A 27,248-nucleotide genomic window follows, 5' to 3' on the forward strand; every position below is an offset into this window, starting at 1 on the left:
ATATGGGAAAGATAAACAAATATGTTTAGCCATAAGACTGTTACCTTCAAGGGCCTCTTTAACCCAGATGACAAAGTTCTTCCTGAGGCCTAGCTCCTGAAGGCACAGTCTGCGGGGCTCTGTTATGTCCACCAGCACCCTCTTGGCCAGCATCAAGTCATTGTCAATCCGATCCAGTTGCTCGTTTTTAAAGTCTGCATGTGTCTGGGAACAGAAAAACCAAAATAAATTAATTGAATCAAATATTCAACATAAATTGGGAATTGTGGTTAAATCTCATAATCACTTACAACTTCTAGCAGTGTCTCCAGGACCTGGAAGTCGCCTTGTAGGCAGAGGGTCTCCTTGACCAGCATGATAACTTGAGCCGACACCACAGCCAAGTGAAGCTCATGGTACTGCTCAATCTGCTGAACCCGTCTCTGGATCCACTGTTTGTCATTGGACTTATCAGTTTTGCACATGATGTCCAAGTCCTGAGCCAGCTCTTCATACTTGCCCTTGTAGGCCTTGAAGAGGGTGTCGACCTCCTCCAGTCTGAGACTGCCATTCTTCAGGCATCTGTAGATGTCTTCGTAGTTAGCGTAGCAAGGTTGGAAAATATCACCATATATCACATCTGGCGTTGCCATGACATCAACCACTCCAGGCTCTTCATCTCCTTCTCTCTCTCTACTGGCAAGGAATTTGGCCTGCTCCTCCCAGCACATCTTGAATATGTAACTGTCTTTGAACGTGTGCAGGTCCTCTGCCATCCGTCTTATCTCCTCATCAAGTTTAAAGTAGGTTACCACACCAGCCCTTGAAGAGGACAGCTGGTCAAACGGATGAACCTCCATGAACTGGTCCAGGGTCATAGCCTCAATGTTGGTCTGTTTTCTCTCCTCCAAGCCTCCCAAGTCAACTTTAAACATTTAAGTGATCAAAAGTATTATTATTGTGACCAGATTTACAATGTAATTTACTCATTTGAAAATTAATTGAAATTCACCCCATAACACATCACACACACACAAACACACCTGTGATATGTTCCTGTAGCTTGCAACTCATTGTCAGAAGGATTTCCAACAGCTCTTTCTCATGGTAGACAGCGTTCACCTCGTCCTGCCTCAACTGCAGCAGCCTCCTCATAGGAGAGCTATCCTTGTATCGCTCATTCTCAGACAGACAGTCTGCAATCAAATGAAAATATGCATTTGAAAACTATACATTTCTGACACAATTCACACTTACATTAATGTGGAAAAACAACTCAATCTTTGTGAAACCCCTTCAAGAGGACAACACAAAATCTTCCATTACCTATCTTCAATAGCTCTGTGAAAGTACCACTCTTCTCCAAGATGTAGTTGAGCAGTTTGATCTTGATTTTTCCGTGGATGAGCTGGTTGGAAATGGCTGTGAAGGATGATATTGCAACAGCAATTCTGTCCCTGGCCTCTTCAGACAGCTGCTCAATCAACTTCTCATCGGCACCTGAAATTACATAAATTACAACATGGGTAAAAGTACACTGAAACAAGATAGATAGAGCATTGAAATACTTGAGGCAGCTTCAGGACAGTCAATAGCAAAATGTAAGTACCGTGTAGCTGAAAGATGTTCTTGGCTGCTGTCCAGGAGAGGAGGTGTTGAAGGACAACCTCTTCGTCACCCTGATAATTCCCATGCTCGTCTCTGGGCCAGGACTTCTGGATAATGGTTGAGATAAGTTTTCCAAACCTCCAATTTATGCTGATCCTCTCAAAGAGTTTGGCCTCAGACTTGCTCTGTATGAGAAAAGCAATTGGAAATACTGGGATTTAAAAGGGGCAATTTGGGATTGGTAAATCCATTTTTGGACCCAAAACATAACCCAACATATAAGCATTATTTATAAACATTGTATAGCTTTAACAAAAAAAAGGAAATTATCATTTTGATCTCATGGATGGGCATCTTTAACTCGGTCTATGAATTTGAGAGTGGTTACATTTCGAGCCCCATCCCTCAGAAAAAAAAGTGGCGGGGTGATCGCTTTGTTGTTGTTTGAATCCTAGATTGCCCATTCAAGTCAAAAGCATCAGGACCCTGTATTTTGCAGACCAATAGTATAGTTTAAGATTCAAAGGGGGTTTGATTGGTTGGGTCTACATGAGAGGTCCCATACCTGGCACAATGAGGTGACAGCTTCCAGAGCACATTTCTCAATACTTTTGGCTACATGTGGATGAGAGTTGTTCAGGTCCTCCATCTTTGAGCAGTAGATCTCAATTTGATCCAGTGGGGACTCCTAAAAGTATGACAACATTTTAGACATATCTCTGATGGACACATACATTTCATCAATGCTCTGTGTTGTGGTTTCATACCAGTTTAAGTTTGCCTTCTAAATCCGTAATGAACGTCTGTCTCCATTCCTTTGTGAAATCCTCACTTATGAAATCGAGGGCGATTATGTTGTTCCACATCTAAGATTATAACCATACAGTAAATACAATGTTAGCGTTAATCTGCCTGATGATGAAAACAAGGTAATGTTTTGCACAATAAAACATTTTCTTCTCACCTCAATCTCTGTAGTGACATTAACAGTTAGGTACATGGAAGTGACACCCCGGGTCAGCAACCTGTCTCTGAAGCTCTGACTGATCCATTTTCTCACAATTACCATCGCCTCAGACAGCAGCTCCAGCTCCTTTGTATAAATACAGTCTCTTTTCACATCCTGAGTAATAGGACAGTTTCACAGAATTATTAGTCATTTTCATAACTAGTTGAAGTTACCTTTCATTCAAAAAGGATCATGATATTTTGGACAACTGTCAAACGCATAACAATGAGGATTGAAAAACCAGGGTATGATTTTTTTATGTATCTATTTAAAGACAACATTTAGATATTGGATTGATTTCTCTATGAATCACAATATAGCTACTGTATTTCCACATACCTGCGGCTGGAAAGACTGGGCAAAGTCTGAGACAGAGACTACGAGGTTCATGCATCCTACTGGGATGTTTGTGAAGTTTTGGGAGTAGGTTGATCGGACTCCTTTGCAAATCTTCTCAAGCAGTTTCACTGCTGTCGCAAGGCACTCTCTACCATAACCCTCATTAAAACAACTGCAACCACAATAAACAGTAGATGTTTCAAGCAACTGACTGCCACAGAAAAAGGAAACAATTAAGCAACATGCACTGATCAATAATTACCTGTATTTTTTCTCAATTACATTACTTTGAATATGCGAAAGTGTGTCAGACACATCCTGTAGGGCACAAAAGACCACATTAGTAAGAATACATCTGTTTTATACTATTGGAAGCTAACATCTTCAACTAGTACATCAACTCACCCCGTGGTTCATATAGCCAACATCCAAAGGAGCCTTCATAGTGAAAACATGAAGCATGTCAAGGAGCTCAACTTCAATGATGGAACTACATTCTACCAGATCCTCAGCGGTCATCAGATACATCCAGGAACGGGCCAAAAGTCTGTCCACCTCCACCAAATAGCTATTGGCTTTCATGAGTTTTAACATGGATCTAAAAAGAAATCACAACATTTAGCAATAACATTTTCAACAAACTCCCCTAGTTGGAAATAGCCTTTAAAGTGGATGAAATACATGTTCATCAGACAAACAAACTACACAGACAAAAGTGAATGAGCTAATCTGTTAATGGAGAGAGACAGTAAGAGATATTTAATAATGGAGATAAGTACCTCCTGTCCTGGCTGTTCAGTGATGTTGTGTTGGCTATTCTGAGGCCTTGCAGGCCTGCCCAGGACTGCTCATACTTAGGAGTGACTGTGAGAGAAACTAGTTGGAAGGGTTTGGAGGAGCCCTTAACGAGGTGGAGCAGGGGAATCACCAGAATCCACCGTGACATCCCCTCAGTCTTCACAGTGTTCATCAGACCTGCCAACATGTCTGGCAAGCTGCATAGGAAAGAAATGCATCAGTGTTTTCTCCTCAAATACCAATAGAGCACATATTCAGAGCACATCTTCTAAGTGTTTCTGCACAAACTAGTATTTGACATTAATTATTTGAATACGTCTAAATGTCAGAAACTACAAACCCAATATATCAAAACCAAAAGTACCCACTTGTTGAAACCTGAAACAGCTTGAGCAAAATCTGTCCAGTACTGCAGGAACTCGTCTTTGGGCAGCTTGGGCAGGCAGAGGGCAGTACAAAGCCGAGTGAGTTCTCCATTTTCCAGTTTGAAACCATACTGTTTCCAGACGTATAGCATGACCACAGCAGCCCTTAGAGGGTCCTGAATGAAAGTGCTCTTCCCATCCCCCTCCTTCTGCAGCTGAGGAGTCACACTCTCCAGCATGAACTGCTTCAGCAGCTTTTTGACCTTGGAAAGTAGAAAACAAATCAGACCATTTTGAAAATATTGTAAATGCAAAAATGTTATCTCTTCCTTTATTTTTTATGCTAATATTTAGATCTTTCAAGGAATTGTATTTGTAGAATATTAATTCAAAACAATGAGTTCACTTCTTACATCTTTTTCGTCATAATCCAAGTGCCATTTCTTGTGTGATTCCTCATACACAGAGGGGTTCTGATAAATCTGGTAAAATTGATGCAGTTGATTGAGGAAACTCTTGAGATTGATGTCACTCCAGCTCCTGAGGAGGTCAAAAATACTCTCGAGCATTATCCTCCCTGCGATTTCTCTGCCTTGGATCACACTTTTCCTTTGTTCGGGCCAAACAGCATCTTTAAGACGCTTAAGCACGTTCTTGGATGGCTCAACACAGATGATGTCATCATACTGATGCCAGTCCCCTGAAATAAAATGTTGAAAAATCAAAGCAGAACAGAAACTCCCATAGACATTTCCTTACAAGCAAAAATGGATAAAGGTACCCAAAATCTGGACGGTTGTAACAAATGAAGGAGAGCAATTTAATCTGCGACTGTTGCTACAAAACGTGTGATACTGCACCAACCTTCCTCATTGAGCAGATGGGACTTCACAAAAAGACACCTATTGGTAGGGTGTGTAGAATCCAGTTTGTATATGTACTCAAACTCGTACTTCGCCTTTTTGCTCTTATAGACAAGATACTTGTACGGTATGGACATGGATGCTGCGTTAGCTTTTGTTGTGACCAGGCTTCCTTCAACTAAGAATCCATGCTCTCCAAGGTCCCTGTAAAGATAAAAATAAAGAAAACAATTTAAACAGATGTATCTATTTCTCGTTTTCTAATCATTGTTCATAATATAATATTTCTAATAATAAAATTAGGCAGCAGTGTTGAGCATTATAGGCTAAGCATGTGTGGAAGATAAACATCAGTCTTCACATGGGTTCGATAGTGTGATCAAGTAAAAAGCTTCTTTATTCATTCTTATTGCAATAAGGAGAGACAAATCGGTCAACGCAGAGACAATGGCCTGCAGAATGATATGGTTCTCTCTGCCAGTCTCTACTCCAAGAGGCCCTGCTCCATGAGTTACAATAGGTACAGTCAACATTGTAAACAACTCACATTAGTCATGGGATGGGAAAGTAATTAGTGAGGTAGTACATATAGATCAATACAAATAGCAGCATTAACATGGAAGTAAAATACAAGTGATTAGACACAAATAATAATAAGTGATGATATTCTTTCATTTGCTTCCACACATGCTAGTCATCAATGTCAACATCCCTGCCTGATACAGATTGTCGTTCTGTCGTTGCATCTAAGAAATATTAAAATATATACACAGTTATATACATCAAGCAAACTCACCTAGACACAGAGAGCTCTAGTGCATTGGTGTCCCAGGTCCCAATGTGGTTCCCAGCCCTTATGAAAACGCGGTCCTCATTCGGGTCAAGTTTAAAATCTTTTGAGAGGACTGCATGGAAATAGATTGTGAGCCTCTCCCTTGCAGATACTTGCTTTTTCCCTGTGGTTATCCTGAAATTGGAGAGGTGTGCATGGTTAGTACAGGTGACATATAAAATAAGCATCTACTTTACATTCACTGAGATACTTTTGACCAGCAGAAAATTGTGGATACTTTTTTGGAGGTGGGACATCCTGAGACTTGGCTTCTGAGTCATCACTACTGTCTTTCTCTACTCTCTTGGAGTCTGGACTCTGATGTGCAGAGGAGGCATCTCCTTTTTCATGGGAAGACTGCTGGACCTCCATGTGCTCCACATGTTTCTGTGGGTCAACACTGGAGCCTCTGCTCTCCGCCTGCTCAGAGGAGGAACAGATTAATTTAAGGTTAGGATTAAGTTAACATCTAAATTAATTGGTCAAATAGATCCCTCTCAATAATTACCAGACAACATTATCTTTTAAGTCAAATAACACCATTACCTCTGGTTTCTTCTGGATGCCAAATACCATCTCCTTATCAGCAGAAGGAGATTGTTTTGACTGCTGGCTCTGTTGATCTGCTTTCACTTTCTGTTTGGATTGCTTACTCTGGTTCGTATTCTGGCCCATGTTAGCATTCTGGTCCAGGTTAGTTTGCTTGGAGTTTGCCACATCTTTCTTGTTCTTGGTGCTCTTCCCATCAGTCTTTAGATTTTTCAGGTCAGTGACCTTTGCAGCTTCGACTGCGTCTGCCTGAGGAGTGGTGCTCGGGGACTTGCCCCCTGAGTTCGTGAGGGAGGTAGGAGCTGACTTGGATATCAGTTTAGAGGGTGATTGAGGTATTTCACTCTCTCCCCTCTTCTGGGTACCTTGTTCAGCAGGCTGATTATCTGTGTTTCTCTGTGACGACGCATTGATTTGTAGACTTTGATTGTCAGACATGTTCTCAGATGGTCTGATTTTCGTAGATGCGACAGATGCACTAGAAGGGGTCTCAAGCGGTGCAGGCATGACATGAAGAGAGTCTGGTGTCTCGTCCATTGCACTGGCTGAGCTGTCGCTGTCAGATGACTCAGCCACTTCCTGTTTCTTCATTCCCTGGCTGTCTACCAGGGAGATGTCAGACAGGTCAGAGGCCATATGTTCAGAGTCAAAAGACACAGGGCCATCTTTCTCTTCTTTCTTCTTTTTGGTTCTCTTCCTTTTTTTTCTCTAGTAGAGCCAAAGATGAAAACATGATGAACAAAAAAGCATAGGACTTTAATACTCACTCACCCATCGAACCAGTTTGTCTTTTGTTAGCAAGCTGGACGACCAGTCTCTCCTGTACATCAAAAGTATTCTTGACATGGATTAATGACTGAGCCCTTGAGTGTTTTAAAGGTAATAACATAACAAATAATAACATACTAAATCCTCTATAAACACAAATTATAGTCAAAGCATATTGTGAGCTAATGTAATGGAGTTTATCCTCGTCAGCTAAACCCATGACGTGAACCAGCATTCACAACATTTCTCACACACTCTAGCCCAATGTCTTCTGATGGGGCCATACTGTATGATAGCTTACTACTCAGTCACAGTGGGTTTACTTATCTGCTACAACAATGTTAATCATGATGGGGAACCTCTCAAAAACATTTAGGGGCAGTTTTCCAGACACAGATTTAGCCTATTCCTGGACTAAATTACACGTTCAATGGAAAATCTCGATTGAAGATACTTTTTAGTCTAGGAGTAGAGTTCATTTTTATCTGGTAAACCAGCCCATAGTGTTAATATTCACCTTCTTCTTAGGGATGATCTCTTCACTTTGCCGTTTAGGAGATTTGTTGGTCTCCTGGTTGTCCAGCGATGAGGCATCACTCTTTATTTCTGACTTCTCTGTCCCACTTTCCAAGGATGGTTCAGGGGTTTTGGGAGTAGTTCCAGAGGATTTGTCTAGATCTGAATAACAAAACAAATCAGTCCCACCAATGGTTGTGAAAAACATTCCAAAACATAACATAATTCCCTTTTGCAACCTGATGCAAATTCACCATCTCAACATAATAACTCTCATTCTCTAGTATGGCATAACTGTTTGCAAATCAAAAATGTTGAAAAGAGCATTCCCTGATTACGATAAAACAAACCTTCGTTTACATTAGAAAATGAGTCATGTCAATATCAAAATGTGATCATATTGATCTTGCATGAGGGCAATACTGACCAGGTGCCTTGATGGAGGGTTGTGCTGATAGCTTGTGTCCACACTCACTGCAGAATTTAGCTGACTTCTCTATTGCATTATGGCCACATTCAGTGCACTTCATCTTGAGATTTCAAGAGTCTGTATATCAGGAAAGCACTGTTAGTATATTTGGTTGACTGAAGAAAATACCTTTCACTTTCGTTTCAGTGGAATGTGAGAGATACTGTAACTAGCTGTCCACTTCCCATTTAGTCAGTCTCAGCATTTTGAACACTAGACTACAGCAATGTCTAGTAGGCAGGAAAATTCCATTGCGCATAAGTGAAACAGCTCAATAAACTAACAAAATAGGTGTGTGTATAAGCAAATGGCAGTATAAGGAAGGCCTGACAAGTCGTGTCCCTAGCCTGTGCCCTATATGTGTTATAACTGCGCCCTGCCCACCTCTCGACATGACATTTTACAGCGATTGAAATTTCCTCCAATCGCAAACGAATACCCCAAGCTTACCCAATCACAAATCTGCCCGCTGCTACACGCGGTATCAACTTCCTGTTTTGTTTCAGCATAAGAACGTTTATATTTCATCCTCTTTGGCATAACGTCAACACACAAAACATCAACTCATATCAAATACACAAGCTGTTAAAACGATTGTTACAGTATTTAAAAGGGTGTCACACACTGGGGCAAATTTAGATAGTCGGCTAACGTAACTAGATAGCAACCGCAGCAGATAAAGTCAGCTAATGTTGGTGAGCTGGGGACATTTTAATGGCATAATAAAGATGTCGAAATCTAAAAGCCCAACTACGAAACAGTGATGTAAAAAAACAAAAAAAGAAAAGACGACTGACATGTCCTCGGACATAATGAAATGCTCTCGTATGACATACACAAATAATAATAATAACACTATCATCAAGTGCTTTGAAGACAGGTGAGGTAATCAGACACAGGTATAGTTTGCTAACGCAGATGTGCACAACGCCATCATGCCAGCTGGCTATTTCGTGGTTAGAGTAATAGCTAGTACCATTTTAGTTAACGCAGAATTGCTAGCTTTAGCATAGCTGCCTGGGCAGCTTTTGAGTCTCTGCCTGGCCTCGTCTCTCACTCACTAGACAAATAGCTTTGCCCAACAGTAGCAACAGTACCTGTTAATTGTACGGTGATCCGTTAGGTGTTTATTCTGACCGATAAAGAAATGACCACAACAACATTTCGTTCAGCCACGTCATGCCATGGAATGAGTGAAGAAGCGACTAAACTTTCGTTTTGTTGGAAATGGGCGTCAACAAATGTATCAGTCTTTCCAGTCGGTCCAGGTGACAGCTTTGCTCCGCTAGCTGGGGGTTTCCGAATCACACGGTAATAGTCTCAATTACTGTAACCCACCTACCGTGTGAGGCTAAGCAAATTAAATAGTAGTTAAAGATACAATACGGAACTTGTGTGACACATTCTTCACATCAATTGGCTTGAATGTTGACTGTATGGTTAATCGATTTCTTATCTCATTGGACCACACAGTCCTTCATTTAAGGCAAACAATATTTAACAAAATAAGCTTTTGCTCATCAAATCAAATCAAATCAGACTTTATATAGATAGCGCCTTTCGTGCAAAATTGCAATACAAGGTGCTTAACAGTCTAATGAAAATACAATAATACAATGAAAATACAACAATACAGTGAAAATAAACGGTAATATAAGGAAATTAGAGTATAGGAAATAAGAAACATGGTAGAACAAAGAGACCAGTGTAGCACAGTAGAAGAGGGTAGATTAAAATAAGATGGATTAAGAGAAAGTTAAGCTAAAAAGGTATGTTTTAAGATTTATTTTAAAGGTATTTACAGATTGTGATGCCCTCAGCTCCTCTGGCAGGCTGTTCCAGAGGCGACCATAGACACTAAATGCTGCCTCCCCATAGTTATTTGTCCTCACCCAGAGAACAACTAAAAGGCCAGTACCAGAGGGCCTGGGTGATCTACATGGAGCATATATTAAAAGCATGGGTGCATGTCCTCATCTTATAGGGCCAGAAGATTGTGTTTTGTTTTTCCTGATCGGGATCAGGTATGTACTGAAATGGTCAAGGTGCGCATAATGACAGCAACCCTCATGTGAATTTTGAGCTCTTCCCAGGGACTTCCCCATACATCCAGGGAGTGCTTGTCCAGGTTCCAGAAGTTTTCTCTGCGATCACTGTGACTCAGCTGTCTGTGGCCCACTTACCCTTCCAAAGTATTTTTAGCCTGATGCAAAGAGATATTACCAATCTTGGATCATAGTATTTTTGTCAATGTAGGCTATTCCTGAGGAAGGAAACAAAGTCATATTAATTCACCTACAATTGAATAATCACTGACTAGGTAACCATTGAATATGAGAAAATCTGCTGCATGATGACCAAAGATTGCAGTTTGATTTTTGTATCCTTCATTACAGGGATGTTGTTTAAAGCTCATCCAATTGCCATGATCCTGTGAGAGGATGAGGTGATCTGAGCTCATCAAAAGTGGATTATCAGGTGATTCTCTCAAGTTCTTCTATACATAAATATTATGTATAGGGATCATAGTCATATGGTGTGCCATGTATAGTTACAGTCATGGTGCCAGTTAGGATTTTATTTATTATTTATGTTAATCTGATGTAATCTTTATGATAGCAGCAACTCTTAACCACCATTGTAAGATTGTTGCCCTGCTCTGTGTCCTGTCCATTGGTTCTGTACCAGATGACTGTGAGTTGATCTTTGACCCTACCGCACACAGTGCCTACATGCTGCTCTAAGGGTAAGGCCATACGGCCACAGTGGGGGTGAACAACAACATGCTGGAGTGGAATGACTATCGGCTCAACAGAGTTTTCAGGTTGCTGTGCTCCCAGATTCACACCAGGGGGCAGCATTACTGGGAGATCAGCACTCCTAAGGACACAAACAGCAGCTGGGCCATCAGTGCTGTCACCAATACAAAAACTGAGGAATGCTACAGCATCCTCCTGGGCAGGGACAAGAGCTCCTGGTGGGTCCGATGGAACAGAGAACGTAGCTCTATGGGGGAAGAGGAGGAGGTGAAGAGAAAAGATTGAGCCAGAGAAGGATTAGCAAGTGAATCAACAGTGAATGAACCAACGGCTTGTTAACTAGTGAACCACAATGCATTGGGCTCGCTGCACAGCATGTCAGAAGTTTTCCAAAGCTGAGTGAAAGTATTGCCACTCAATTGCCACTATTTTCTAAACCAGTCAGTATTCTTGCTCTCTCTCTATTCTTACACCCACACACAGAGATTAGAGACATACTATAAAAGTTCAATTCTGGTTGCTCTCAAAAGTAGCAGCAAGCTTCTCTGCTTGCATATCTTTTTACCACAATTGTATTCAGTGTATTTGTGGTTTAGATTATTTATGCTTAAGACAGTTGTACAGATAGCTGGTGCACCTTTCCCTACATCTTATAACTTGGTCTGGCTGCAACTGGTTTTATGGAATGGAAATAAAAGTGACTATAAGCATGACGACAAGTCACTGATACAACAAGTGCCTGAGCTGCTGAACCTCTCATTGCATTCTCTGCATAAGAACATAGACAATATTTTAGCGTTCGTTCTCACAGGTAGAATTTTGAGAACTACTGTATTTGTATGTTTGATAATAATATAATATTATTAATGATAACTAAATACAGGTCTCTCTTGAAAAATAGATATTTTTATATGCACAGCCCCTAATAGATAGACTAAGCAGAATAAATAAAGGTTAAATAAACAAATCAGTAAACAAAACAGTACTTGCCATTTACTTTCACTATCACAACAGTAGAATTTTGACATTTTGCTAACAACACAGTAGTACTGTCCACCATGACCTGAGTGAACATCGTTAAAAGTGTCTTCCACTAACGCAAGCCAAATGTAATTCTCCACTGGTGGGTTTGCATTGCTGCTGCAGTTCAGAGTTACATCACTACCCTCCTCTACTTCAGAGGACGGCCTAGCTAACACTGATCTGTTCTTCGGACCATCTGAAAAATTACAAGATCATTACCAATAGGTTGTTATTTCATCACCAGTAGGCTACACCATTCACTATTAAAGTATAAGAGACAATCAATGTACATAACTCAGAAAAGCCCTACTGGTGCAACTTCTTAATTCAAGGAGCCTACTGAATAGTTAAAAATGTACTGGTACTGTAAATGTAGACTTTCCACAGTGTGCATTGCTAAAGCTTGTTCAAATAGTCTTATACTATACAAACTTTCAAGGACTCACATTCAACATTCATACTGATAACATCTGAAAATGCTCTACTGTGATGTTTGAGGGCACAGGAGTAGTTTCCAGAGTCAATGGAGGATATGCCACTGAAGTAAAGTGTGGATCCATCACTTAGGGGCTCTTTGTTCTTAAACCAAAAGACTCCAGATGAGTTGTGGGCACCGGGACATTTGTTCACACAAGTCAGATTCACTGAGACACCTTTCTTAGCCCATTTTCTCTGGATGTTGTCACAGATATCAACTCTAAAAGTGCAGTTACTCTGACACACGTAAGTTAAGTCCATCACTTGATGTAACTCATGGAACTTTACCAAAAGCATTGAATGTTGCGCCATGCCGACCAGTCCACTTTGCTTTGCTGTAGTTTGTCTCAATGCTTCATGCATATTCTCCAGAGTCTGTGTGCTCCACTTGGTTTATTTTCAAAGAAACATTAGTATGATTGTTACCAAGATACTTCAATTTGGGGGAGGGATGTGGTCTTTCACTATAAAAAAGGGCCATCATAGAAGTTTTCACTCTTGTTAGCCCTTACCAAGCAAATTGAAGAGAACCTAATGTGACCAAATGTGTGGTGTGTGTCCAATACACATCTCTGTAGCCCCAGTCACACTAAAGTTATTCACTTGAGAGTCAGAATTCCTAATATGTTATAGCAGATCACAAAGACCATAAATAAAAGAACAATGAAGACTACCATTTTTTAAATACATAGCTTCTGAAAATGAGACTCATTTGAAGACCTCAATTTACTCATTAGGACATGTGTGTGCTGTAACATGAGTTCAGCAGCTTATAGGCTCCCCTGATGACATCATTGTCATAATCAAATCAATTTTACCACAGACCCAACATAAAACGTTTCCATTTCTCAATCAGCGACATATGAGTCCTATATGAAGGGAGTGGGGTTGTGACCTAGATTGTCAATGCAGCACAACGTTGTCGAAGTCACAACCCCTATTGTGGTCAACACAATTGGGTGCACTTCGCATTAGTTGCCAGACAGATATTGTGTAATGTTGTGCATCATCCACATGGTGGCACCCAACTGTACCGATATAATGCACCAAGTTGTTCTGAAGAAAATATGAAAAGGAACATACTTAAGATACAGTTATTGCCATAATACAGTATAAGCAACCAGAAAGGAAATTTCAAGAAAAAGTCAATTGGAAATTGGCTATATTCTAGAAATGGAATTTCATTTATATAGGCTATATTGGGTAGAAATATACAACCCCTGGCCCTGCAGGGATGTTGCTTCTATTCTGCCCAAATATGATCAACACAGATCAGATTAATTGAATGGCTAGACATTTACAAACTACTGTAAAATAAAAGTTTGACATGCCAATCCTTCTCCCAAGTTTATCAAGCTTAAAACTGTTCATAAAGAATAGAAGAACAAATGTAAGAATCATAAGCTAAAATCTCTGAATATAGCCTAAACCATTACAAGATCATAAACTGGTGCTGTTATTGCTTTGATGGGAGCACACCTGACGTACAACCTCATCTGCCGTGACCTTTTAGTGATGTTTATACAAGCTGAGAAATTCACTTTGTCCAAATTAAACGTCAGATCTTTAATGACACCCCCCCCCCCCCCCCCTCCTGCTGACTAAACTAACCTACTCTAGCTCTCTGACGCGTAAACTGATCAATCCACACAGGAATTCTCTCAAGCGGAAATGTGAATCATCCACTCTAGTGTAGTTGACGACATGTGAACACGATCACGAGGTCGCTATATAAGGGAGGACATTTGGAAAAAATATACCAAGTATTCAGTGACCAGGAGAAGTTACCGGGAGAAAGTAAAAGGAGCGCAGCAACAGTGTTCGACATGGAGAGGTCCGTTAAACTTGCTTTGGTGGTAGTAGTTATATCCATGCTGGTTTCTTGTAACCCAACAGAAGCGTGGTACAAGCAAGTTGCTGGTCCAAGCTACTACTCAGTGGGCAGAGCGTCAGGCTTGCTGTCCGGTATCCGGAGGTCGCCATATATCAGGAGGGCCGAGCCAGAGTCGTCTGACAGCGGAGAGTCTACGTTGAACAGCGTGCTCTCAGAACCTAGCAGTCGAAAGAACTCGGTCCTCAAATCTATGGTAAGTAATTTGCTTTTAAAACAGTTATCACTTTGGTTAAATTCGTAATACGCGCTGGACACAGTCCTGTCATGCGTAAAAGTGCGTAAAAGGACAAAAACATTGCGCACACAACATGGAATTGTCAAAAGTACTGTGTACTAGTATTTTTAGTATTTTCTCTTCTAGTAAGGAGATGATTTGATGATTTGTGAGAAGGTGCCATATAATGGGAGCTGTCCATTCAGCACCGCCCTCTAGCATCACAGTTTTACATCAGTTCACCGAGTTCGGAATGGTTTGGAAAATACAAAATTGTCAGGAAAATTACATGCATTATGATTACATTACAGGATAACAATGTAATGTTGTTTATATAATACACATAATAAGTTTGACTACAAATAAGTCAGATTGTAGTTTATTTTGCAATAGGAGAATATATTGTACAGTAGAGTACACTCCCTTTTACACAAAATTACAGTGTTTCGTAACTTGATTTTATACTTCTTCTCTTTTTACAGCCTATTTGTATCAAAGATATTACACCGAACCTGCAGAGTTGTGAACTTGTGCAGGACGGCAAGAGCGTATTCCAGTGTAAAGCTGACGTATTCGTGTCGCTGGACTCATTGGACTGTGTGGACGCCTGATCAGCACCACGAGCTGGGTTGGATACACTGATGACGGACTGATGAAGGACTGATGGCATTGAATGTTTCTTATTTTCCATGATCGCATAACCCTATCGTTAACCGAATTGTTTCTGTGAGAAGAGTGTTCTTTCGGTTTTACGACGCGTTTGACCATTCGTTTCCCCAGAACAGACACATTTGTTTGACTTACATTTGTCTTTACTATACTTCACAATGTAATGTATAACAATGTACATACATGTATTGACCAATGAAATACCGTTCATCATGAATAAATCAATCTTATATTGCATTAAATAGTTTGTTCATACATTTTATGTATTATAGTTATTACAATATACTCATTTTCTTACTGAGAATCTTATGTGAAAAAAATATTCATGTAAGGTTGGTAAATGTTAGCTTAATCTAAAGGACAAAGAATGGTCTGAATATTTAATATCATAAGAAATACCCAAGTAGCAAAAAATAGTTTTATTTTCTTAAAATATGTAAAACAATGATTTCACAACACCAAAGTCATTTGACAACAATTCATGGCAGCCTAAATTAAGTATTTCCAGTACCCAAATTCATTCTAGATCAGTCCTTGGCTCTCATTTGAAAACACTGGCAGTTCATTGACTGAGAACAGCTTTAGGTTGTTGGAAGTGAAGGGGATGGAAATTGAACTTGAAATGCACATGCACGCACAAAAATATAATGCATAAAAACAAATAATGCATAAAAACAAATACACTCTAGAGACCCCAGTGGGTCTTACAGCAGAGAGACAGCCTCTAGGTTCTCCTTAACAATTGTGTCCATGGTGACCTGGAAGACCACCTGGACATTGGAGGTGTCTGTGGCGGTGGTATAGTGGTGGAAGACCAGCTTGTTAGGGGTGGTGTTGCATGCCACAAACATGGCAGTGATGTGAAGAGCAGCAGTATCCACATCACAGTCCGCTCCTGCAGGCAGGGGACCAAAAGTAAGAGTTACTAGAATTACACAGACGATCAATGGCTTACATTTGGAACAGCCAGCCCAAATTGAGTTCCAAATTGAGTTCTACATCAATAGTCAATCAATAGTCAATAGTTCTACATGACACATGAATCAGATATTAGAGTACTGAACATATGGAAATGTTCTCCAGCAATTAGGCATCAAGTTTGTGGTCCGAACACTGGCAAAGTCAGTGACAGCGGAGTGAAACTTTCTCATACCAAGTTCATGCAAAATTCAGAAAAAGTAAAATTTAAAAAAAAAAAAGATTATTCCTACTGAGAAATACTGACAAGGGGAGAGACTCCCCCCCCCCCCCCCCCCCCAAGGAAAAATAATACAATCCCCCTGAGAACTGAATCAGAATCAAGCCTTGATGTTTTACCAACCAGACTCAGGGATAAAGCTGAAATATGTACGACTCTGTTTCATGGTCCCAGTGGAGGTTATGAACATGACCAATAAGGGGCTGTGCATCAGTAGAGTAGTATGGTCTGCTATGACAACCCTTGGCAAAGAAGGAGCTCTGATTCCCTCATGAGGGAGAGACAGCAGCAGACTATCTATTGTGGTGGTAGTAGAAACAGAGTGTATGGATGCACCGACGGTCCCTTAGGGAAATACACAGGGGAAAAAAGATAACACAAGAGTGCCTCCAAGTGACTCTCCCACTGGAGAATATGCTGCATCTACAGTACACTGTGTTCATCGTGTGGGTTATGTGGCTGCATGCTTTCTGATGAAATTCCATTTTTGCACAGAGCATCCTAATGCAACAACAGTAACATACCAGGCAGTTTCTCTCCATTCTCCCCCCCCCCCCTCCCTCCCGAGGGTAGTAGGGATAATGAGAAGAGGAGAGTTTGGAGGTGGTAACTACTCTAATGTAGGCAGCTCAGAGGCATATGAAAAGACAATTATGTAAGGGATTGCTCTCTAAAGTCAATAAACCAATTCAATCAAAAGGCCAATTCTGAAATGTACACAATTTGCAATACCTTAGGAATATATTGTACATGCCAAGATCAAAATCAAAAGGATAAACAAAGCTGGACTAATACCAAGAAAGTCAGTGAGCAAAAACCTACTCAAGATTACCTTTGTAACAGGGAAGGTGGAGTCGCAAGTGCCTTCCTGAGTTTAAAATCTTCTCCCGAAAGAGGTCAATTTTGTTCATAAATAGAATCTGAAAGAGATTGTATTATTATTATGAATAGGAATGTTTCAAGATAAACTTACCGTAATGTTGAACAAATGTCAAACATGACATTTTCACTTCATAATTGCTCCTTTACTCCATGATAAGGTTCAGTAAAAGTATAATTTAAATTTTTATATAATTTTCTTTTTTACAACTTAAACTTCCCCCATTAATTATTTACAAAATGTCTGCATACCAACTGGTATAATATGATTAATCTGTCCTGAAACGTGCACCTAAAAATGCTGTTAATTAGAATGAGACTGCAGTTGGTGTCATTATGGAATAATAATTGTGGCAAATAGATCAGTAATTAGCTGGTATGAGAGAAAGAATACACTTACCTGTAGTGTTGACAAAAAGAGAGAGACTAGAGAAAAAGGCTAAGAGGTTAAACACACCCAACTGCTTTGGTGATGTAATTAAAAACTACAGACAAAAAGATACTGTAACCAACAAATGATAACTCATATCCACAACCTAAATACCTGTACATTCTTAACGAGACAAATTAAACAAGCTCGTTACATGCTTTTTTTTTTAAACAGTGCCTCCAGCTAATGCAGTGAGCTGAAATAACCTGCTCTACACCTCAATTATGCCTTGTATGCCAATTATCCATGTCAGAGGCAATCAAAACTAGTTCTGCTCTGGCTGCTTGGGTGGAGGTGATTACTGAGGGAGCACCGGGGGCTGTAATCTCCCCCACATCGTTAACGGGGCTCTGCCACACTGCACTGCCAGGCCGGACAGAGTGTGAGTGTGGCTAACGAACTGGAAGTTCCATCGACGCAGAGGACAACCATTGTTTACAGAGTCCTTCTTTGACTTTGTTGTGAATTTATGTGGACCCAACTTCAGGTCATCTTTGAGAGACGCAGTCAGTGGAGACCATGTTGTGGAAGTAATGTGTTTGAGTGGGTGGTGTAAGACAATATTCAAGTAAAAACGTACCAGTGACGTACATCCAAAAATTGTGTTGGTGCAGATGGAGGTAAAGAGTTCAAGGCTCTCTTGGAGCTGGTTCTAAGACAGAGACAGAGAGAAACAATGGAGAAGAGAAAGAAGAAACAGGAGAGGAGAAGCACATTAAAACAAAACAATGCACAGTTAATAAAGTACAGACAATATATACCCAGTAACAAAACAGCAAATGTCTAGACGTCAAGACAAGACCGTATTTCTGGTGCCATAACATTTAGTTGTTTACAAGGACATCATTGGTTTCTTCACACTGATTATATGGTGATGTACATGAAAGGTGTTGTATGAAACCTCCTCCTCCTGTAGCTTTCAATCAGAAGACAGACGTAGAACTGGTAAATGTATGTTTTACCCTAGAGGGGTCCTCCATCAGGGTCACATCATAGCCACTGAGTGCCACCACAAACAGCACAGCCCGGACACAGTCAAAGTAGCTGAGCCATTTCCTCCTCTCGGTCCTTTGGCCCCCCACATCATACATCCTATCAACAGACACAAAAGATGAGGTTGCAGATGAAAACATGGTCTGAAGTTAGTCATTAAGATAAGTCATTATCGCTGCATCCTTTTGGGAAAGGGAACATACGAGTCATTAAGCGTGTACCATTTAGCCAAACACATGAAGGTGTTTACGAAAGCACCTGCAGGGTACATCAGTGAAGCTCTGGGTCTTGGTGACAGGTCATTTTGAGAGTTCCCAATTTAAATCTGACTCCAGGTGTATGATTACACTATCACTGTTAGAAACAACCGCACTTGCCTCTGAGGGTCAAAGTCAATTCTAACAACCTGGCAAAAGACTCATGAAAAGGTAGGGTACTTGAGGTAGGGTGGTCTACTTTTGTAGTCATTACCATCAAACTAAAAAGAGTGGGTCTCTTAATAGAGTCTTGCTTAAGTGATTAGTAAAAGAGAGTTTGGACGTTGCTGCTGTGGATGGACAGTTTTCCAACCTAATCCATTTCTAACATCGGAAAACAGGGTTGTGTTTTGAGCGTCACTCTACAGCAGCTCAACGGGAAGAGGGTCCTGAAGCATGACGTAACATGTTGCGTGTTCTGAGTTTCTGAATGGGGGAGCATGAGGAAAGGCAGAGTGTATGGCATGTGTGTTATACACATACATACACACATACATATATACATACACACAGTGCCTTCAGTAAGTATTCACCCCCCTGGACTTTTTCCACATTTGGTTGTGTTACAACCTGACATTAAAATAGATTTAATTGATGTATTTTTGTCACTGATCTTCACAAAATATCCTATAGTGTAGATTAATTTGTTGAAATGTTTATTAATTAATTAAAAATGAAAAACCGAAATGTTTTGAGTCAATAAGCATTCACCCCGTTTGCTATGACACTCCTAAAATTAGCTCAAATGCAAACATGTCTTCAACAAGTCACTCAATAAGTTGAATTTAGTCCATCTGAGTGCAAGGATAATAGTTCATGTGATTTCTGAGGAAATAGAGAGGAACAAAACTGCTCAGGAATGCGACCCTGAGGCCTGGGAGACTTACAAAAATCTACAAAGTTGAATGGTGGAGAGGAAAAAGCATAGTTGATGGGACAACATCATCTCAGTCATGCTAAACAATTCTCTTCTTGGTCTATAACCAAGTGGCCAAAAAGAATCCCTTAACGGAAAATAATCTCTCACATCCATAATTGTGTTTGCAACAATGAATTCAAGTGATACACGAAAAAAAAGTGGTTGGAAATGTGTTTATTTGGTTTTACTACAAAGCATTAAGTTCAGTGCAAATCCAGCACATACAATGCAGTTTCCACACCAGATCCCTGGTGTGAAGAATAGTGGTAGCGGCATCATGTTATGGGTATGTTTGTCACCAGCAGGGACTAGGGAGTTTGTCAAGATCAAGAGAAAATTATTAAATTTGCTGAGTTGGTAGAGACATCCTAATCCACACAGTGTGTAATTCATTCCTATGCAAACCAGAGACTATAAAAAGAAGAACATATTCATTCTGAAATCACATGAAATATTATCCTTGCACTCAGATGGACTCAATTCAACTTGTTGAGTGACTTGGAAGATATTTTTTGCGTTTGAGCTCATTTTAAGAGCAAATGGTCTGAATACTTATGTACATGATGTATTTCTGTATTTGAATTTTAATAAATCTGCAAACATTTCCAATTTTTCTTTTTCGGTTTGTCATTATGGGAATTGTGTGTGGATTGATATGAAATAATTTAATCAATTTTAAATTGAGTCTATAACAACAAAATGTGGAAAAAGTGAAGGGGTCTGAATGTATACATATACACACACACAGGGGCTTGTCCTTGAATGTACACACACACACACACACACACACTCCAGGAAGCCAATTCCACCAGCATTGAGGCCATGTTAATGCAGCGCCAACTCCACTGTGTCAGGATAACTAAGGACCACCTCCGACGCCAGGTCCTCTTCTCCTAGCTCTCTACAGGCCAGCGAATCCAGGGTTGTCAGAGGAAAAGCTATAAAGATGCCCTGAAGGCCACCCTCAAGAAAGGTGATATCAACACCTGCAATTGGAAATAAAAGGCAACAAACCACCTGGCCTGGCAACAGGCTATTTCAGCTCTTAAAAAAACAGCAACTCGGAAGATACAATGTATGGAGAGACAGACCAACTCTGAACTCCAACCCCCCCCCACCCTACCCCCCGGCTGAGCTCTACAACATGTCCCCACTGCAGCAGAACTTGTGCATCTATGATCGTGTGTATGAAGGTGACGGAGGAGCCCAAAGCCTGATTGAAGTCATCCTCGACTACGAGGGATTATCAAGGAGGAGGAGATGGTGTGTGAGAGTGGTGGGGGAGGGGCTTGTAAATAAATTGCCAATGAAAAGTCGGTTTCTACTGCTTTTCTCAACTGCAGAGCCATGCCATCAATATTTTACGGGTGTGATTCATGCCCCAGTATGCAGCCTCCCCTCCAGCTGTGAGGGGGTGTCAGCATTCCCCAAGACAACCCTCGCTGAGGCGTGAGGGGGTGAGGCAGGGCCCTCAAAAGGCCAGATCTGTGCGCTCTCACCAGGGCAGCCATCCCAAAACCCCTTCTGAGACCAGCATACAGTTTACTGTACCAAAACACAATCAACTCAGAGGCTTGAAGTCCAACAGGAGCTGAACTGAATTGGTTTTACTTGTTACGTGGGCAAAAGTAATCAAAACACAAAGATTACACATTGTTGATGGCCAAAGAGGAATACAACTCATGATTTTGGTTGGTGCATTGAGTTGTGCTCATTTGGTCCTGTAAAATGCTGTGCACTGAATTTACGGGAATAATTGTTTCAATGAAACATTTGGCCACATATATTATTTACAAAGGAGAAAAAGACCACAACAAGTTTAACTGAGATTGATATTTATATTGCATGCCTGCATATATTCCAAGAAATGTGATGCACACATGTGTAATGTAATGTAATTACTGAACAAATGACACCAAGAGGGCTTTGGAAAATATACAATGAACCAAGGCAAACATTTAATAGACTTTTGAAAAAGCAAAAAACTGTGGGTGCTGATTTATCATGACTTCATTAGGTGAAATTATAGGCATCATTCACCGAAATTCTAATAAGCCATGTAAAGAAATTTAAATCCATTCTTAAGAGTTATAGCGAAGTGAAAGATGCAGATGAAGCAGTTGAAGCCAAGATGGTGATTTTGGAGACTCTACATCTTACCTAAAAACCATTTGATTGACTCGAAATTGGGTCTCGATGATTCCACAGGTACGCACGCGCACCCTCAGTACATCGGTCTCTGTGGGAATGTAGTTGGGAGCGATGATCCGACTCAAATTCTCAAAGAAACTGCAAAGGCAGAGAAAACCAGGGGGACACTCAAAACAAAGGCAGGCTTTTGAAATTGTGTATAAATTATTTAATTCAAGAGATATTCATCACAAATGTAACGCCATGGTGAATTTGCAACTAGTTATTTAACGATTTGAATATTAACAAGCTTGGAATGGTGCAAACATTGTTCTCAGTGTATAATAAAGTAAATAGTTGCTACTGGGTGTTTTTGATTCTTCCACTTATGAAAAGAGAGGTCTACAGTGGAATAATCAACTAGGAGAATTGGAGAGTATGCATGAGCTCAGACAGAGATGCTCATTAGTGGATACAGCAGGCGGTCCCAGCATCATAGGACTAAAGTTTCAATTGAATACTAAACACTCACACCAAGGTCCTCTCAATAGGGGTCTTTTGTGTTAGTGTCCACAGGTACTTGAGTTGAAGATGACCACAGTGATAATGGAGTGAAAGCTCCATTTGAACTGTGAATCAGTGTATCAACAAGCTTCTGGGAAATGACAAGGCTCTAAATTTGCAATTGTGATGACTGTTGGGTTTGTTATAAAATACTTCATTAGCATAATGTAGTTGCAGCCAAAGCTCTAAAAGCAAAAACTCCATTCAATGAAAACAAAACAATTAAATGGAAACTATGACTATTAAGAACACAAAACAACCATTTTCACTGGACCAGAAATGCAGATGTGAAACAAACGAATTATCTGCCTAAGTGTTGAGTGTGGATGTGCAGGGGAGGTACAGCAGCAGCCATATTGGAGCTGACCTCTCATAATTAAGAGCAATTAACACTTTCGCAAAGCAACAGATACCAGATGACGCAGTGCACAACAGAGTGTCTTACAGTAATCGGATACCTACAGGGTGCAAGGCTCCCACCAACCCCTGCACTCCTGCCCTGCCCCTCCTCGCTGACATTCCAGTCCAGTTTGATCTCATCCCCCCCCCCCCCCACACACACATCCGCCCACTCCAGGCTCTCTCTCTCCGTCACTGTTCCATTAGGGCTGCAGCAGAGAGAGCCACGTCGACATGTCCAGGTCATAATGGTGTTTCAGTGGGTTACACAGGCCCAAACTACAGGAGGAGGGATTGTAGGTAGCCTCACCACTAGCAGGGGGTTGATATGGCCTGGCACCATCAACAGAGAGGGTGCAGAAGAGTGGGGAGATGGGGCCTGGGTCCGGCGACGACACCTGTACCCCCTGCCATCTTCTGCCGGGCTGCTGTCTTACAGGATTGGGATCTAGGAATGGAGCTTTGAAGTGAGGGGGACAGACTGTGTACAAGCAACTCCCTCGATCCAAGCATTGAGCTGGCTGGTATTCTTTTCTTTTCATTCTTTTGTTCTTTTGTTGTTCTTTTTGTTAACTGTAAATAAATACAAGCATAGAGTACCCGTTCTTTTCTGCAACAAAAGAAACGGTACAAAACTAATTGTGTTATTCTACACAAACATATTGAAAGAACACAAGCTGCACTTGGTCTTTTAGTCCATTAAGCTACATTAACAAAGTGTTTTCGTCCATTTTCAAAATGTACTCCCTTTTGTCTTTTGAATCCAGAGGATGTCAAAAGTGTATCACGAGCTATGGCTGAGATCAATACAAGTGGGAGGTCTAACAAGATTGCGGACAGGGGAAGAGAGCTAGGAGTTGGAATCCAAAATGTCACACCAGCCTCCAGCTCCGAGCCAAAGACACTTTATTGAGTTCCAATAATGGGGCTGTCATGGACTCATTTCCCTCCGTCTAGGAAGCTTTGAAACCCCCAGACCCAACACGTCAGGATGCAGCACCTGTTGGTTAACAGATAAGACCATCATCCTCCCACCATCTCTCCCTTTCTTTATAATTCTCTCTCTCCATCTGCATTTTGTTTGCTCACTTGCACAATGATCTATGGAGAAAACAAATCAAAGAAAGCTCATGCATTGCACTCGAGCAATATTACTAAAGAGAACATAGCAAAATGCAAATGCAATTCACCAAAATGTAAACCATTATCCACACTTCATTTGATAGCTGAACAGCAGCATTCATCAAAGGTAATGTCCCTGAAATGAGGCATAAAGAGAGACCAAATTAGGATTTGATGACACTTTCAACAAAGTATCATAAAAAGCGACACGCTTCGCATGAGGGCCCTAATTGCATCACTCCCAAGGCCACTTTGCCGATCCATGGTTCAAAACCCAGCTGATCAACCCACAAGTGGATGACACACAGGGCAGACCAAGAGAGGACAGACATGATGGCCTTTGGAAGTATGGAAAAAAACAAAAAAACACATACAAACTATCTATAGATTACTAGACATATAAATACCCCAGAGTACAGAGCTATTGGGCACATAGCACTCTTTCTGACTCCTCCTGTACTTTACCCCTGGTAAAACTTCAAACTTGGTATGACACACAGCACATGACTGCAGTCATGATTTTATGCAGCCAGAGTGCAGGCCATTTGGCAAATTATTGCTCCTAACCATCCTTCACACACAAACCCCTTTACCAGTCTCACATACTGTTCACTCACTGTAAAACACAATTATTTACATTAAAGCATTTAGAATGTAATCATCATGTCGCAACTAATCAATTTCATATCTTAATGTGGGTGCAAGTAATGGCCAATTCAGCAAATGTCAGGAGACTAATTTTCTGGAAGCAATGTATTCTTAGCAGCAGTCCAATCACATCGTACTCATGGTGGGCCCTCTCTGGACCATTCATGGCCAGTCTGGTTGGGTGGAATGGTATGATAACATTTAAAGGTACTCACTAGGGCGCTGAATCATTGAGCTCAAACACGTGGCCTCGGGCTGTAGCAGCACGCACGCCCTGGTCGGCCCAGAGGGCACAGAAGGCATGGGCCACAAACGGGAGCAGCTCCTGGTCCTGCCCTAAACACTGGCCGCAAGACAGGACGGAGCGGGCATGGGCCTGCGGACAATAAGCACATTTAGGATACCCTGATAAAACATCTATCATCAGATACATGTGAGGCTCCTTGCACATGAGGTTGTGGAGGTGAGAATGGGAGAGGGGCATTTCCTTAAGTCCTGCTGGTTTTCATATCTCCTTGGCACTAAATTGATCAAATGTTGATTGATTTGGTTTTTGCACACACCTGATTGTTTTTTTAATCTGAGACATTGCAAAGATGAAAACTAGAGTACACGTTGCCCCTCCAGCACAGGAGCTGTGCAATGTGCATTGTGCACTCCTGGTTAAGCAGTATGCCAGATCAAGCCTGCAATCTTGTGTAAAACCGGAACTCTACAGTTTGAAAAGAGGAGGATATCATCCACATAGGATCATGCCCAAAGACCTGCTACAGTAGATATGTTTCCTCACCTTGTTCTTCTTGTTAGCCAGGTTAATCCTCAGCATCCCCATGCCTCGCAGCACAAACTTCATAGAGGTCAGCAGGTTGTCCAGCACTGCAGGCTGGAGGGAGGAACTTTACCTGACTAAACACTTGGATCTGCTCAGAGATGCATACTGTACCAGTAAAACTGGTAAATTCTCAGAATGGTTAGGATATTCTATCTGGCAGTGGACATTCATCTATCAACATCATCTTCAACAACTACTTCTTCTTTGAAACTATGCTCCCAGAGCGTGAAAATAACCTTCGCCAATTCCCAGAAACACACTCCCCAATCCCTAGTGTAGTGCAATAAAATGCCCTTTCCAGCCCAAACACCATAAGATTACCGGTAAACATCAGAGAGCATTTCTTATAAAAAAGGCAGCACATTTATCAAAGAGCTTTTCCATGTTCTCATATGTGGGTCCAATCATTTATTCCATCCTTTACGCCAATCATTGATTTCTTCCCTCTCCTGGGTGCTCTTTAGATTCCTAGCTTCCTTTTGAAACCAGGCAAAACACATCATAAATCAAGGCTCTGCTTGCAGCTAGAGGCCAGATACGCCACAGCAGGAGATCAGGAAAACCATCTAAACAGAGGGATTTCCCTTCACAGGCTGGTCGGGGATGCCGTTCTGCCAGTCCAAACCCACACTACAGTACGTCATTCATCATGTAGTATACATTTCAGCACATGTTCATACTGTATATAATTTAAACACAAATTTTTTCAGACCCATCAGTTTCCAAGTCAGTGTTTTCATCCTGTTTCTTTTTTAGGTATAAGCCAGCTGAGGACCCGTGTTGGTTCTTTACATCATGAAGACAATGCCATAACATGACAAGGTAATACTCCACAGTACTAGAAACCCGGTCATACCTTGAAGCTGATAAGCTCCTGCTTGGAGAAGCCATGACTGTGAATGATCTTTATCTGCTTGACCAAGGTACTCTTCCCACTCTCCGCAGCACCTATTCTTAGAGAGCAAGCAGTGGCCATGGTTACATCACAACTACACTTTTGAAGATCGGATTAACAAGTTCAATAACATGGTTATGCAAGAGGCAGACAAACTTACCAAGCATCAGGATTTTTACCACGTTCAATTCATTCTTGGCTTGTTCAAATAGATCTCGCTCGATCTTAGAGCTCTGAATTTTAGCCTTTTTCTCCTCCTCAGTAATGTCTGGGTGAAGACACTTTCTCACGCATGTCTAGAGTCAAACAAAGAACTGTCCTTGGAAGGAGACCCATAACACTATCTATGAACTACCTGCTTATAATGCACTATGATCGCATTTTATCGTTAAATAAGACATCTTGTGGATCCATTTAACAACCCTTACAAATGGTATACCATCATCAGAATCAAATCATTTACACATGGGTGATTGATCATGGAACATACTAAAACATTCATAGCAGCCCATACTGTAGTTCCTTATGAAACATACATCTATATATAGTGTTTACAGACAGACTGTAGGCCTAACTCATAGTAACAGTCCACTTTTTGTTTTTTTAAAGTAAGTAAAAATACAGCAAAAACAAGATTTGCAGATAGCCTACCTGCAGAGGGGCTGGCAAAACACTGATAAATCGAAACATGGTTGTCTTTCCGTGAGACTTTGCGGTATACTCGCTATTAACGTGACACTTTTGGATGAAATTCATCAAGAGAGATGGAAAGGGAAATGAGAGAGAACTGGAACGTGTAGCAATGGAATGCCTTTGTATACGGCAGGTGACTTTGCTAATTGTTGAGCTCA

At 40.9% G+C, this 27,248-nt stretch overlaps 3 protein-coding genes across 3 annotated transcripts in view; 1 reads left to right on the plus strand and 2 right to left on the minus strand.

The window, feature by feature from the left end:
- The window catches only part of LOC310809744 (E3 ubiquitin-protein ligase rnf213-alpha-like), a 28,323-nt gene extending 19,030 nt beyond the window's left edge, over positions 1–9,293 (minus strand). The window contains exons 1-21 of the mRNA XM_083677172.1: positions 9,193–9,293; positions 8,054–8,173; positions 7,628–7,788; positions 6,340–7,050; positions 6,032–6,213; positions 5,758–5,928; positions 4,963–5,165; positions 4,512–4,798; positions 4,102–4,361; positions 3,715–3,930; positions 3,341–3,533; positions 3,198–3,253; positions 2,936–3,107; positions 2,552–2,710; positions 2,355–2,453; positions 2,153–2,275; positions 1,589–1,772; positions 1,306–1,479; positions 1,023–1,175; positions 291–904; positions 45–204 (exon numbers count right to left, since the gene is read on the minus strand). Coding sequence (XP_083533298.1) covers positions 45–204; positions 291–904; positions 1,023–1,175; positions 1,306–1,479; positions 1,589–1,772; positions 2,153–2,275; positions 2,355–2,453; positions 2,552–2,710; positions 2,936–3,107; positions 3,198–3,253; positions 3,341–3,533; positions 3,715–3,930; positions 4,102–4,361; positions 4,512–4,798; positions 4,963–5,165; positions 5,758–5,928; positions 6,032–6,213; positions 6,340–7,050; positions 7,628–7,788; positions 8,054–8,156 — 4,381 coding nt within the window. The 5' untranslated portion in view covers positions 8,157–8,173; positions 9,193–9,293. The remainder of the gene's footprint in view (positions 1–44; positions 205–290; positions 905–1,022; positions 1,176–1,305; positions 1,480–1,588; positions 1,773–2,152; positions 2,276–2,354; positions 2,454–2,551; positions 2,711–2,935; positions 3,108–3,197; positions 3,254–3,340; positions 3,534–3,714; positions 3,931–4,101; positions 4,362–4,511; positions 4,799–4,962; positions 5,166–5,757; positions 5,929–6,031; positions 6,214–6,339; positions 7,051–7,627; positions 7,789–8,053; positions 8,174–9,192) is intronic.
- Positions 9,294–14,180: 4,887 nt separating this feature from the next.
- LOC310809359 (neuropeptide B-like) lies at positions 14,181–15,073 on the plus strand (the record flags this gene model as incomplete). The annotated part of the gene is made up of 2 exons (XM_083676562.1): positions 14,181–14,441; positions 14,945–15,073. 2 exons carry the CDS (start codon positions 14,181–14,183, stop codon positions 15,071–15,073), a joined length of 390 nt encoding a protein of 129 aa, XP_083532688.1.
- A 762-nt stretch (positions 15,074–15,835) lies between these two features.
- On the minus strand, positions 15,836–27,087 carry LOC310809099 (guanine nucleotide-binding protein G(o) subunit alpha-like; the record flags this gene model as incomplete). Its single annotated transcript, XM_083676254.1, has 10 exons — positions 15,836–16,026; positions 17,162–17,249; positions 18,219–18,290; positions 18,601–18,730; positions 21,968–22,096; positions 24,886–25,046; positions 25,461–25,553; positions 26,359–26,450; positions 26,558–26,693; positions 27,049–27,087. The coding sequence occupies 10 exons, from the start codon at positions 27,085–27,087 to the stop codon at positions 15,836–15,838; spliced, it is 1,131 nt and encodes a 376-aa protein (XP_083532380.1).
- Between the last annotated feature and the right edge of the window lie 161 nt (positions 27,088–27,248).

Source organism: Argentina silus (genome assembly GCF_951799395.1).
Source record: "Argentina silus genome assembly, chromosome: 9".
Taxonomy (NCBI): Eukaryota; Metazoa; Chordata; class Actinopteri; order Argentiniformes; family Argentinidae; genus Argentina; species Argentina silus.